A 14,485-nucleotide genomic window follows, 5' to 3' on the forward strand; every position below is an offset into this window, starting at 1 on the left:
TTTGTTCATAGCTGAAGCAGGGGAAAGCAGACAGAAAAGCAGACAGTAGGGGTTTTTCAGGCTCTTTTATTGCCACTGCTCTGCAGATGGGCCTTAAGTACCAACTTCATATCTGGCCCCCACTATGGCACAGTGGTAAAGAATATGGGCAGAGAGGCCTTGGGTAAAGAGGTAAAGTGACCAAATGAAAAAAAAAATGTTATAGAAAAGAGGTGATCCCTGGCACAGGTTATCCAGAGAGATCCTGGAGTTGGAGATACTCAAAAGCCATCAGACAATCTGCTCTGGGTGTCTCTGCTTGAGCAGGGGGGTTGGACCCGGTGACCCTCTAAGGTCCCATCGAACCTCAGCCATTCCATGATTCTGTGAGGTGGCACAAAGCAAAAAGGAGCTGATAGAAAGGTGTGAGGTATAGGCAGTCACAAGGAACAGCAGAGATGCTCAGCATGATCAGAAAGTGTGGTTCTGAATTTAAGATCCTTATACCAGGGTTAGTCTATTTTACAAGTAATCATTAAGTGATTCATTAAGGTTTTGAACATCAACTCTGTCTGTAAAATGAGGATAGCATTTGTCACTGTGTTGTTGCAATGGCAATATCGTCTCTGTTGGTTAGGTATAGTTTGATATTAACTCAAGGGAAGCCACAGCTTTCGGTAGAAAGATGAAGGTTTTGGTATTAAAAAGCCCAAAACCGAACAAAAACCCCAAACAAACAAACTCCTTTCTAGGAAAGCGACTTTTTAAAAGGCAGGAGAATCCCCTTCCTTCAAGTCACTTCACCAGGAGGAGTGACAGAGGGAGGCGAGAGGTGACACCCCCAGGTATCGCTGCTGTGTGCCTCGTGGGATGCCAGTGTCTCCCAGCGCTGGCAGCAGGCACAGATGTTGTGTGGCAGCCGGCACAGATGTTGTGTGGCAGCCAGGCGGTGCTCGGCCCTGGGACAGCGCGGATCCAGTGTGTGCCTCTGCACGGACAGACGGGCGCAGTATCTCCCAGCTGGCAGGAGTCACAAAGCACTGGGCTTGGCGTTCGCAGCCAGTCAGGCGTGTAAATTCTCAAGGCTGCCCGTCCTTTTCCTTACAGAGTTTTTTACTTCACCTCTGATCTTTTACTCTTTGTTCACACTAATTATGGCCCATTAACTTAAGAAAAACCAACAAAACCGACAAAAATCAAACCACAACCCATCGCACCACCGCTGCTGGCGCGGCGGTGCCTCCCCCTGCGCGGCCGTCGCAGGGAGCGGGTCCCTGCCCGGCTGCCCTTAGGAGGGACACGGATGGGGCTCAAACACCTCCTGCCGCTCCAACCTTTCCCGCTCCGCCTCCCCGAGCGCTCCGCTCCCCTTCCTGCCCGCGGCCGGCGGCGGCTCCTCCCCGGGGGCGGAGGGAGGGAGGTGTTCGCCGCCGCCGCCTCCTCCCGCCGCCGGGACTCGGTGTCGGGCGGCTGCTGGCGGCGCCTCTCGTCCCGTGCCCGTCCTGTCCCGTCCCGGCGATGTCCGGCGGGGGCAGCCGGCGGCGGGCCGGCCCCTCCTGGCACAGCACTTTCTCCCGCTTCTTCTCCCGGAGCCCACCCGGCGAGGGGGCGGCGAGCAGGTAACGCGGCCGCTGCCGCCCCTGCCCCGACCCACCTGCCCCCGCTGGGGGTGGGCGAGGAGCGGGAGCAGCGAGGGTTCACCACGGCGGGAACGGGGGCGGGGGCCCGGGTCGGCTCCTGGTGGGGCGGCGGCACGGGAGGGAGATGGGGAGCGGGCTGGGGTGTTGGGCTGACAGCTGACATCGCCGGGGCGGGCGGGCTCGATGCTGGGTGTTTAGTGTCCTGTGGCAGTGCTGCGGTGCCGGGCAGGGCTCCTGCGGGCTGGGAGCTCGGGGGTTTCCCTGGGAGGCGGGCTGAGCACCGGCGGAGTCCCGCCTGGAACACGCGTTTGCTGGGAGCAGCCCATCCCGGGGCTTCTCCTTCGGTGTCCCTCGGGTTGCAGCCCCTTCCTTGGAACTGCCCCTTCCTGCGGGTCTGTGAGGGGGTCTGAGTTCGTTCGTTTGTTTGTTTGTTTTTTCCTTTTCAGTTTTTACACTTGAAAGTTTTCTTTTGGGCTGGTGTAAATCAGGCGTTAATGCAACATAAATATTACTGATGTGTTTAAGTCTCGATGCAAAATTTGTGGTTTATGGAGACGTTGTTATTAATAATTTTTTTAGTGCAGGGAGACTTTACAGGATGAAAAGGCTTGGAAACTTCTTGTGTATTTGTTCCTCTTCCTTTTTTTTCTTCTTTTTTTTTTTTTTTTTTTTTCTGGTGGCTGATTTCTGTGTGTAAGAAGGAAAGAAGCACAGATAGTTCCCTTCAGTTTCTCAGGCAGCCTTATTATTGGCCCTAGTTAATAAGGATATTTTTGTGGCTAAAAGGTGCTAGCTGGCTAGGTCTTATTTCCTCGGGTGTAGTATTTACTTTTTGCTTTTAACATGTTGGTTTTAGTCGTTGAGTCATTCTTGATACTACATAGGTTTGTGTTCAAACTGTCAGACCAGCAAATACAGTTTAATCAGATAGATAGTGGCTATCACAGTGGTTCTTTCAGTGGTTCTTTCAGGATCTTGCATTGCATAGTCTCAGCAATCATGGAAAATAGCAGACCCTATTGCTGTCTTACACTGACCATCTCTATCAGACTCGTAAATGCACCATGAGGATTTTTAACTTTGGGGGTTTTGCTTTACTGTGAGCATTTGGCATGCCACTACACCACCAAGGATCCACATGAAGCACTGCTTTTTATTTCCCACAAAAAAAAGAAAGCCAGAGCAAGGCTGCTGAATCAAGGGCATCTTTACAGTTGCTTTTATGTCTGGCAGGAGTGGTTAAGATATGGGAGAAGGAGAAGGTTTGAAGCTGGCTGGGGACCTGAAGAGGCAATAGGAGAGGTTTCATCGGATGACTCCTTGCCAGCTCCCTACAGCTGTAGTTGGGATTAACAAAAAAGCCTAGCGGTCACCCCGGTAAGGAGGAGAGTGATGCTCCTTCAGTGGTTTTGGCACTAAATAGCCTATCTGTAAGGTAGCACTCACGGTAGACCTGCTCCACTTAACTTTGGGCTGGAGTCTAATCTTGATCTCAATCACAGTTTCATTTCCTGCAGCCAAGAGCCTTTCCTTTATTAGGAAGTTGGGATGGTCCACACAGATACGAAAAGGCTCCGATCTCTTGGCCTTGCTCTTGAGCTCCTCACGACGTTTAGCTGGAGGGTGGTAGCCGCGATTCCTTCCTGCAGCAGAAGCGAGCACAAGCCCTCCCGATCCGAGAGAAGTCCCATTTGGTATGTTAAGGAGCTTTTTTTTCTTGTCGTGCCGGGTTGCAGCGTGGCACGTTAGTCAGGAATGCTGACGTTCCCGTATTTGGTTTCCACTGGCAGCCTCCTTCACAGATTAGCGTAATTGCATACATTACCCGGCGCTGGGATGAGTGCCGCAGGTTGGCTCCTCATGTTTATTTAGTGAGCTTGGTGGTGTAGAAAAATGGATCGCTGAACAAAGCATGTGTGTGGGGAGGGGGAACCGAGGCTGCTTTGCATGTTTATTGTGAAGGTGTGGAGCGCGTGGGCGAGCTGGGGAATGCAGCCTTTGTGAGGTGCTGTGAGAAATGTATACACCGGGATGGTTTCCCGTTCCAATTATCGGTGGGATATACGTTGGAACCGGACCAGATCTGAAGTATATGGAAAGAAACTTTTCTGTAGAGGCATTTTACCTGCTGGTGGGTTTCAGAAAGGCGAAACACCCGAGTAAAGTGGGCAGGAGAGGGAGCAGTGGGATACACAGGGCCACGGCGTGCCAGCACTGACCCTCTGGAGACTCGCATCACACTTGATGCCTGTGCAGAACCTGATGGTTTCCTGTGTTTTAAAAGCATGCAGAAGTGAGCCTATGTATGTCCAAAAGTGGTTTTCCATCTGCTCCTGCAAATTAGGCAACAGTGGGTGTATGGAAGCGCCCAGCTTTCCTTCCCCCAGCTGTTTAGCTCAGCTCGGTGGGGTTTGGAGCTCTTGCCCTCTCTTGCTCCAGGCACCATGTTCAGATTTAGCTGTAAAAAAACAAAAGCCAAACCCCAAACCTAGGGTGGCCCTGGTTTAAAGTAGGAGGAAGGGGATGGGGGGAATGACACAGTTTATTAATCAGTGTCTTAGACTCTTCTAAGAACCCCATTTGACGAAGAGCTTATGTTAATAACTTGCCCTTACAGCGATTTGTAGCTCTGATGAACATGAGACTTGCTGGAGGCTTGCTTGCTTTTGGAAAAAATAAGCTGTGCAGATTAGTTGCAAGTTTCGTGGCAGCAAAAAGCACAGCACATGCCTTAAGAGCTTACTTGGGTTTTTACATAAAACGCAGACAAATGTAAGGTATCTCCCACCGAGTGCTTGCCTGCATAAGTGTGTTCTTCAGAGCTGGGGCTGCTTTGAGCAACAGCTCCAGTGCCTTTATCCCAGTTCTTTATCATTAACTTCCATCAAAGGCGGTCATTATGCTCTACTCGACTGTTTGCTATTTCCAATGATACACAATTGGTATTAGTTACCACAGTGTTTGTCCTGGAGCAGTCTAAAGCCCCAGGGTGAAAAAATCCAGTTGCATTTTCGCTGTTCTAGTGGGGAGTCTGATTTTTCTTTTATTTTTCTTTTTTTAATACGTGTATCTTTAGTCCATCTGGATGAAGACACAGCTCTTACAGTGTAAGTCAATCCACTGCAGGTTCTTTCAGAAATATATAACTTCTGTGAATGAGCAACTTTTCTTTTGCAAATAAAGAAGCTGCCAGGGAGGTGTAACACTTATCACTGAGCTACCATCAAAATGTCCTTTAAACTATGGGTGTATTTTATAAGTTATCCCATATGGTGTTTAGCAGGTTCATTTCAGATTTATCTTTTTCCCTCCAAGTGCTGTTGGTTGGTCACATAACTACCAGTGCAAGTTGGCCTTGGGTTTATCAGGATATTTCTTCTGCATGGCTGAAGTGTTCCAGGGACATGAAACAGGGAAGAGCAACCTTTTATCTGGTTTGAGAGGGGGTTTGGGAGTGCATTTATTAGAGGTTTTTTTCAGGCTGAGGTTGTTGTTCCATTCATCCATTAGTTTCTAACTAAGAGCTTTCAGAGATGAAGAACTTTGTTTATTCTGCCTGAGGAGAGATTAGAGAGCCTTTTTCTTCCTTTGGGACTGCCAGTCATTGTTCTTGTTTACAAAGAACATGTATTTTTGTAGTTGTAAAAACTGCGTTTGAGGGACTGCTGGAAATTGATTGAAAAGGGAGTAATAAATTTCAAACTTAGTTCTTCTGAAATTACTACCTCCTGGCTGGTTTTGATTCAGATACCATTAGCATCTTTGAAGAAATCCGTTGTCTGCTGGAAAAATCAGCCTCTGCTTTCTAATAAAGAACCTTTTTCTTTCAAAAGCCAGAGCAGGATTCTTTGTGTTGTTGTTAAAATTTAATTTATATATGTGAGTGTACATGAGGGATGATGGTTTGTGGAACCAGCAAGGGGAAATACTCCAACTGTATAGAAGAATCCAAATTACACTTGTCTAAGTAAAGATGCATTATGAAAATTTTCTGCACATTTGTTAATTTGGGGATTATTGTTTGTTTCTTTTTTTATTTTTGCGTCCTATATTTTTCCTATTATGACTTTTATTGCAGGGTAATTCAAAATATTACGAAAAGCCCTGATTCAGCAGGGTACCAAAGTGGTTGCTCTTAATTAAACAGATAAATAGTTCTGTGCACCATAGTGGGGCTATTTGCTTGACTAGAATGAGGCACATACCTGGATGTCTCGTGGGACTGAGACCAGGAGGAGCAAGGCCAGCAGCTGGCCCTGTGTGTGAGAGACATTTCCTGAAGGAAATGTTACTTGAGTTACTCGTGTTTTAATTATAATGGAAGGGCTCCTTGGAAGAAACAAAGCAACATTTTTTCCACTATTTTAAATGTTAACAGCGTTGTTTCCTTTCCAGTTATTGGTGTAAGTGCCAGAGTTAATGCAGAAATATTTCCAAAACAGCTACAAGTCTGTGGTTTTAAGGAACAGTTTTGCAAAGATGAAAAGTCCTCGGTCTTCTCCTCTATTTAACAAAAGGCTCACAGGTGGAAAAAGATTAAGATTCAGAAACATGTTGCTGTGGGGATTGTATTTCTAATTATTGTAACTTCTTAAAAGGATGGAAACCCAGTTACTGCTTTCAATTTCTGAGGGGCTTTTGGATTTCATATGATTCAGTTAATATATACTATTCTACTTGCAGACAGTAGCACAGAACTGTGTTGCTTGGGCTTTTCAGGGGATAGTAATACCTTGATTCTTCTGATATATTAATTTTAATTTCTAATACGATTTTTATCTTTCCTAAATGACTTTACGGTATCACTTTTGAAGACTTAAGGTCAGGAATGTTTGTCTCCTTGGTCACTTCACTTTCTCCTGTCAGTTTTGAGACTTGAAATAGGGTCTCAATGTAGCCTCTATTTATGTTGCGTTAATGCGATTTCGTGACTTGCCTTGTTTTGAAATAGAGTCTTGGTTTTCTAAATGTTCCACTGTTTCTTAAGTTGCCAAAATATTTTACTGAAGGCAGTGTATCTGCTTAAGCAGTTTGGAGGTCTTGGGGCCTAAGTGTGTGAACACTGTGTGGATCTGCACTTCACCTGTGGACAGTGTTGTGTTGGGAAAAAAAAATGTAGGAAGAAGTATTTCTTGTGAGCTCACGAAGAGCAGAGGCAGAAAGAATTGCTGTGACAACATACTTTGTTTTTAATCCTCAGTTACAGGCTGCAAATTTGGCCATAAAATTTATTTTGGTTGAATGGAAAACACATGCTCTCAAAACAAAAGAGGGAGCTTGGGTAATGACTGGAAAGTGTCTATAGGATGCTTCTTGATGTATATTTTGTGAGTAAAAGATGGGAGTCCTGAAGGGTGTTTTCTTGTGTTGAGGTAGGAACCCTGTGTGCCTCTACCAAGAGTTTTCTACTCCAGCCTGACTGGAAGAGCTTGCTGCATCTTACTGGTGACACCAGTCTCTCTTGCTTGTTTTTTCTTAATGACATCTTTTTGAAATTCTGTTATGCTCTGTTTATCAGGACAGCAGTTGCTGCTGCTTTAAAGCTTTCCTGGATTAATTTTTTTTTTTTTTAATATCTCCTATTTTCATGCCATTTTCTAAGTACCACCGTTGATCCCCAACCCTGCAAACATGCCATTTGAAAACAGTTCTCTTCTCTATTATTTTAACCTCTTATATTTTAACCTTAATAAATAATGTGTAAATCTGTTCCTGATACTACACCAAGCTTATGTGTTAGTGACCAGTAACATATTTATTTCATGGGAATGCTGGAAACTTTATCTAACCAATCAGACTGGCAAATAGGGAGCAGATTCTACGTTAATGTTGGTTACTATGGTTGACAGATGCCAGAAGAAAAACCTTGATGTAATCTGGTATAATCGTGCTGCCCAATATTGGAGTAAGCTCTACTCAGGAACATTTATATTTCTTTTCTCTGGCCTTTGTAGGGCTATTCAGTTCCCTCACATGCAAAACGGATTAAGTTATTTAGCGAGGGTGATTGTGGCCCCTCATACTTAATTTCACTTAGTTCTAGCCTTTAAACTTAAAGGCACATGTTCAGTGTGAAGACGTGGTTTGGTTCTTGCAATTTTTAATGTAAATTTTCGTAGTAAAATGTGGCTTGTGGGATTTTATAGCATCTTCGTTCTCCATGATATTTTTAGTTGCTTACTTTAGTCTTCATTTAATAATAACACACTTTGTATAGCTCACAGAAACTATGTGACACAGCACTGCTAATGCAGAACATGAAGCTGACCCAGCTTTGCTGCACAAGCAAAGAACAGTATGTAAATAAGTGGGATAAACAGGTCTGAGAGGAAAAATTGTTTCGGTTAAAACAATCTAAATTGCTCAATGCTGTCTGTAATCAAACCAGTTTCGAAGTAGGGTGGTTTAATTGAATATAATACATTTTGTGCTATTTCAACACTTAAATTAATCAGTAATTGTAACACTTCTTTTGCCTAAGTTCCTGCCTTCACTGCCTCCTGGTTCCATTTTCTCCTTCTTTACCTTTCTCTGCTTTCTGTTTCTTTTCCTCTACTTCCCTTCTTATTTGTTTTCAAAGAAATAGCACCTTTGCTTTCTTTTGACCCTCTAATTTCAAACTGCTATGAAAAGCCTGTTATTAAAAACTAACTGGTTTTTATAATTTCCATTTTGTCCTAATGTCTTCCCTTCTCCTCTCCTGTGTGTGTGGCCTAAGCTTAGGCACAGAAACAGGAGCCAGAAACTTCACATTCAAATTTCTGTGCAAACACTCCCTCTCTCTTCAAGACAAGCCCCAACAGCCTTGCCAGAGACTAGAGGCAGACTTCGTCACTGCTGCCATTTGGTTTCCCAGGAACACTGTTAGCCTTGGGAATCTTGCTGAAATTTTTCATTTTGAAGCTTTTCAAAAAGGGCAATATTCTGGTTTTGGGGGAAGAGGAACGAGGAAAGAGGTTTTAATTAAATTCATTTTTTATGTTAAAATGCTGACAGTTTTATTTTCTGTTAAATACTAATGTATTTTAACTGTCACTTGATGCACAAGGCAGTTTTTTTGAATCCATTGGTTTCCTCATGTCTTGTTGTCATTGAGCTTCACAGTAACATTTTCCTTTCAATTAATTTAAAAAATGGTTCCTGTACCTTCACTCCTGTTGCTCAATATACATGCCAGAAGTTTGACTCTTAAAAAATTGACTTATCTTTGTAATTAAGTTCTGGTAGTTCTCCTGGCTTCACAAGTGTGACATTAGTGTCTAGAGTAAGGTGTTTCCCTTAAAAGTCTCTTGCCTTTAGTTAGATTAAAGGGGAAGGATAGAACAGTTGACTTTCCAAGTTCCTGGGTGACCTGAGTAGTTAATAAACATGGTATTGATCCTAACATCACTGAATGCTGGAAACTGGTGAGCTTGGTTTTGTTTATGAGATTACAGCTTCACAAACTACTGAAATATCATCCATAGACTTGGTGCTGATGCTCCAATTAAAATTAACACTCAACATACAGAGGAATATAAAAAGACTGGATATAATAAATAATTTTCTACTCAATCTGTTTGAAGAAAATAAAAAGGATGTATTTTTGAAACTATTTAGTATCTTCACAGGTAATTTAAAAGTGGACAAAGCTGTAGCATGTGAAGTTTGCAGGTGACTAGAGTAAAGTGTGTGGAAATCACAAACAAAGTTGCCGTGGTTGGCAGCCAGTTGAACATGAGCTGCCAAAAAGTGGTGGCTCAGAGAGAAAATGCGATTGTCAGGTGTATAAATAAAAAAATACATGGATGGACTTTAGTTATTAGAGTACTGAGTCCAGTTTTGGCGTCCTTGATTTATCAAGAAAAAGATGCTGGCAAACTTAAAAGTGCTCCAGAGCAATTTGATGTCTGAAAAACCTCCCTGACAGAATAAAATGAAGTAGCTCGGTAGCATTTAGTTCATTTAAGAGAAAGTTTTGAAATGACAAGGTTAGAGTTTGAGGAATGACTCTGCTTTAAGGAATATAACTGGAAGCAAAATCAGAGTTAGGTGCTGTGTGCTGTAGTAGACCTATGACTTAAAGAGGTTATTCAAACCTGAGACCTTCGTAAGCTATCTCACATAAATGTAGATTGATCCTATAAGTGAGAAAGGAGGCTTGAAAAATCAAAATAGTAAGCCTAAGAAATAGTGAATTTAGTAGTAGTTTGAGTGGAAAAGTCTTATTTAGAAATGTGGTAGATTGTCCATTGTTTATTGTTTTTTAACCAAAGCTCATATATTTTTGTCATGTATTAAAGGCTTAACACAGGTCTCCCTTGGTGAAATTTCATCATCCAGATTATGCTGGAGGCCAGCTTCAGTAATTATAAGGGTCGGTATGGCAAGTAGAGTAACTGGGATATATATCAAAATATTACTTAAAAGGTCTGAATTTTTAGCAGTCATCTTTTTAATTACCACTTAGAAGCTGGGACAGAGAAGAAACCAATACTGACCAACCTATGGCTCTTTGCAGTTGTATAATCAAAATTTAATAACTATTTCTGGCCTGTGGATGTGTTTGAGAATCCCTGTAATGTGCTGAAACTTCGTGGAGGTCTTGCCCTTTGTGGAGGGCTTTGATAGTATTATTAGACTTGTGGTTTTCCACTCATTTACATTCTTCAGGGAGACTCTTGCACAGGTGGATTTTAAAGTACTAGGTAATGAGATCCTGTTTAGTAATCTCTGTTTCTCCATTGAAATATCCTTCTGGAAGGTCAGCAATGAACGTGTAACTGTTGGCACTAAGTAAAATTTGAAAGAAGTCATGACATCAAAACCAAATTAGATACTTTCCACAGAGGTGTGTTACGTTTGTTCCAAGAGAGAGTAAAGTCAGGAGTTAGGAACTGGCATTATACCCCAAAATGCTGAAATAAAGAAAATAGCTAGAAAGCAAACCTAAAAAGGACGGTGAAGACTCCAGCGGACTGTGAATTTTATCAGCAATCCCAAAAAAAAAAATCTTCAGGAAAACTGTTTAAAAATATTGGGAAGAAGATGTCACAAGTGAGGTCATGAGACCTGGATAGACAGCTGTATGTGTAGGTCAGGCTTAGTTTGTTAGCATTATGTCACCAAAGCCACCCTGGAGCATCTCTCAGGTTAGGCATTGCTTACTCCCTTAGTATTTTGAGTCATCACATTAAAAGGTTTCTGAGTTAATCTGAAGAGAAGAACAGTTAAAAACAAATAATGGCAGCCATCCAGATGTGGTAACAAAGAGGGTTTGACTACTCAGGGAGTCATCTGCCCCTGAAGAGAGGGAAAGAGAAGTGGCAAAATTCTGGAGCACTCGCCTGTCTGGTTACAGCTGGACTGCAGGAGAAGTAAATGCTGGAGCTGCTGTGTTGGAAGAGACTTTGCTGCGAAGCTGCGGGAGAAGGAGGGAGGATCAACACCCAAAAGTGCTGTCCCACAGTGCTGCCGAGCTGAGCTTTAGCCAGCTGACCCTGTTTCCTTTAGGGAGTGCCCATTAATTTCCCCTTTCTCAAACAGCCACGGGCAACCTGTACCTTCTCCTCCTAAAAGGAACCTAAAATGTCACAGCAGTTACTTTCAGTTTGGAGAACCCTGTGTCTGGTCAGTCTCCTAAAAACTTGTGTGTTTGTGCTTTATTACACTTGTGTTTTTCCTGTAGGTTATTTTTTTATCTGCCACAACACACTGACAATCTGCTGTGTCCATAATGTGGGTGGGGTGGGTTAATAAAGGAAGAAGGGGATGGGCTTTTAATTTGCAAGTTCTGAGGGATTGTTATGAAGGACGAGGATGGAGGAAACAGACTTCTTGCACCATACAGAGGTGCTGTGAGGGCCTTTTGAAGATGTGATTGTTTGTAATTGTCTTGGTCTGTTTTTTAGAGGCAGTTGGAAAAGACCTTGCAAACTGTGTGCTTAAATTTGCCCCGTTACATTTTGTTTTCTTGACTGTAATCCCTCAGGTAATCGCTTTGTGTGTGAGCAACAATGCAGAATGTGAACTAGTCTACCCCGTAAGAATCTCTAACCTCCCCTTCCAAAGTGTAATGATTAAAAACTTGGCCCACAAACCTGCTGCTGATTCAGACACCACCTGTCCAAGTATTACAGAAAGGTCAAAACAGATTTTCAGCCTCAGAGGAACAAAAAGCAATAAAAAAATGACACAAAGAAAGGCTTGTTCAGAACATATCTTTTGTAACTTAAGTTTAATCTTGATTATTTAGAGAATAAGAGCGATGCTAATCAGGTCATACAGGCAAGGCAGTAGAAAGAGCAGCCAGACAGCTGAGGAGAGGAAATCCCTCTAACCTTCCCTAAACCTTCACTTAAGATTAACCCATCCATATTGGATGCACTAATACATAAGGGAAAAGGGAATGTCTGGCAGAAATAGCAACAGAAGGGCAGTAGATTACTTATCTGAGAGTTGAGAGGCTTGGTTTCTAGTCTCAATTGTGACAGTGTCTTTACTCTGAGCATTATTTAATATTCCCATGCCTTTTTTTCCCTTTTAATCTATAAAATGAGAGTACTATGTCTAAATATGTAAGCAACTGGTGGTGACAATTTGTAAATGACTGCCTGTATAATTAAGAAGTCCATGGAAGCAAGTTGGTGTGGCAGAGGTGTTTTCTGTCTTCTTGGGGTCGTGCTTTGCTCTTTCACATCTTAAAAGCAAGTACAAAATAGATTCAAAACTTGAGCTAATGGATACCTATTGCTGGGCATATAATGTAACAGCAGCAGCTTATGGAGTTGAAGGCTCATTCATCTTCCTAATTTGGCCAGTGTGAAATGCCCTCTGAGAGGTGTCTGGCTGATCGGGCAAAGCCAGAGGGTGGTTTAAGCACAAACCTAAGGTTAGATGTGCTGAACTGGAGATAGCATTCTTGACAAAGCATTTAAAAAAGGCTGGAAAAGCCTAAAGCAAGGATGAAACTCTGTGGAGGCAAACTTTAAAAATACAGATATAGTCCAAAGGGGGGGTGGGGTGGAATTCCAAGTTCACAGTGAGCCTGTGTGTACTACCAGTCTGTCGTTTTCAGGTCTTAGCAAAGGCATAAGAATTTGGTGGTGGGATATCATACAGCTACCAGTTCAGTGTTTGTAACAATATTTAGTTGCAGAGATTGTTCTGTAGAAAAAAACCCAACCAAACAAAAACCAACCCCTTAGAATACAGTCTCTGGAAATATAACATCTAACTAGTGTTGATAGGGTAGCACGGGCTTATAAAAAAAATAAAGAATGGATAATTTTTAGCATAAATACAAAATGTCTTACATATTTCCCAAGAATTACTTTTAATTGTGAATGCCATATCTTAATAGCTGTGTTCACTCTTCTCTGAATATAGAATTGTACCATAGGCTTGAGTTGAAATGGACCTTAAAGATCATCTATTCCAATCCCCCTGCCATGGGCAGGGACACCTTTCATTAGACCAGGTTGCTCAGAGCCCCATCCAACCTTGGACACTTCCAGGGATGGGGTTCAATGCCTTCATTCCCCATCCTGTGTTGATACTGGGGGGTTGCCCCAACCCAGGTGCAGAACCTTGCACTTGATCTTGTTAAACCCCATGAGGTTTCCATGGGCCCACTTGTCCAGCTTGTCCAGGTCCCTCTGGATGTCATCCTGTCCTTCAAGTGTGGCAACAGCACCGCTCAGCTTGGTGTCATCTGCAAATTTACTGAGAGTGCACTTGATCCCTTCATCTGCATCATTAATGAAGAGATTAAATAACACTGGTGTGGACCCCTCAGGGACACCACTCGTCACTGGTGTCTGTGGGGACTTTGAGCTGTTGACCATGGCCCTCTGGATGTGTTTGTCCAACCACTTTCTCATCCAATTAACAGCCCACCTATTGAATCCATCTCTCCCCAATTTGGGTGGAAGGATGTTGAGGTGGACCATGTCAAAGGCTTTGCAGAAGCCCAGGTAAATGACATCTGTAGCCTTTCTCTTGTCCACTGATGCAGTCACTCCATCGCAGAAGGCCACTGGGTTGGCCAGGCAGGACTTACCCTTGGTGAAGCTGTGCTGGCTCAATCACCTCCCTGTCCTCCATGTGCCTTAGCACAGCTTCTGGGAGGATCTGCTCCATCTTCCCAGGCACCAAGGTGAGGCTGACAGGTTGGTAGTTCCCAGGGCCCTCCTTTCTACCCTGTTTAAAGCTGGGTACAGTGTTTCCTTTTTTCCACTCACTTGGGACTTCACCTGACTCTTCAAGTATCATAAGTGTGTGCCTTGGCCGCTCCATCAACCAATTTCCTCGGGACTCTGGGTTGCATCTGATCGAGTCCCATAGACTTATGTACATTCAGGTTCCTCAGGTGGCCATGAACCTGATCTTTATTTACAGTGGGAGGGATTTTGCTCTCCCAGTTCCCATCCTGCTGTCCCTTCACTTGAGAGGTGTGGGAAGAGAGGTTGCCATTGAAGATTGAAGGAAAAAGTTCTCCTCATCCATTGTTTTTCAGCATTGTTTGTCAGGGGGATATACCTTTGACCTCCCTTTTCTGGTTAACATACCTGTAGAAGCCCTTCTTGTTGTTCTTTGTGTCCCTTACCAGGTTCAGTTCCAGCTTTGCCTTTGCCTTCCTCACCTCACCACAATTGGACTTCATCTCTTTACTCTTCCCAGGTGACCTGTCCTTGTTTCCACTGCCTGTGCATTTCCTTCTTTCCCTTCAGTCTGACCAACAGGTCCTTACTCAGCCTTCCAGCTCTGATTCTTGCTCTGATTCCTTGCTCCTGGGGATTGCTGGCTCTTGTGCTCTAGGGAAGACTTCCTTAAAGATGTGCCAACTCTGATCCGCTCCCTTGTCCCGGAGGGCAGTCCCCGGGGGA

General features: G+C 43.6%; 1 protein-coding gene across 3 annotated transcripts in view; it reads left to right on the plus strand.

Annotated features, from left to right (window-relative positions):
* The first annotated feature begins 1,445 nt into the window (after positions 1-1,445).
* The window catches only part of CRYBG3 (crystallin beta-gamma domain containing 3), an 85,533-nt gene continuing 72,493 nt past the window's right edge, over positions 1,446-14,485 (plus strand). For 2 of the 3 annotated variants that reach the window (XR_003536662.1, XR_003536664.1), the window contains exon 1: positions 1,446-1,598. Coding sequence is in view for 1 of the 3 variants with exons in the window: in XM_027698376.1 (XP_027554177.1) it covers positions 1,498-1,598 (101 nt within the window). In the remaining 2 variants the exon portion in view is untranslated. The remainder of the gene's footprint in view (positions 1,599-14,485) is intronic. The other variant, XM_027698376.1, reaches the window with a different exon arrangement.

Source organism: Neopelma chrysocephalum, unplaced genomic scaffold, assembly GCF_003984885.1.
Source record: "Neopelma chrysocephalum unplaced genomic scaffold, ASM398488v2 Primary Assembly neopelma1_126, whole genome shotgun sequence".
NCBI classification, from domain to species: domain Eukaryota; kingdom Metazoa; phylum Chordata; class Aves; order Passeriformes; family Pipridae; genus Neopelma; species Neopelma chrysocephalum.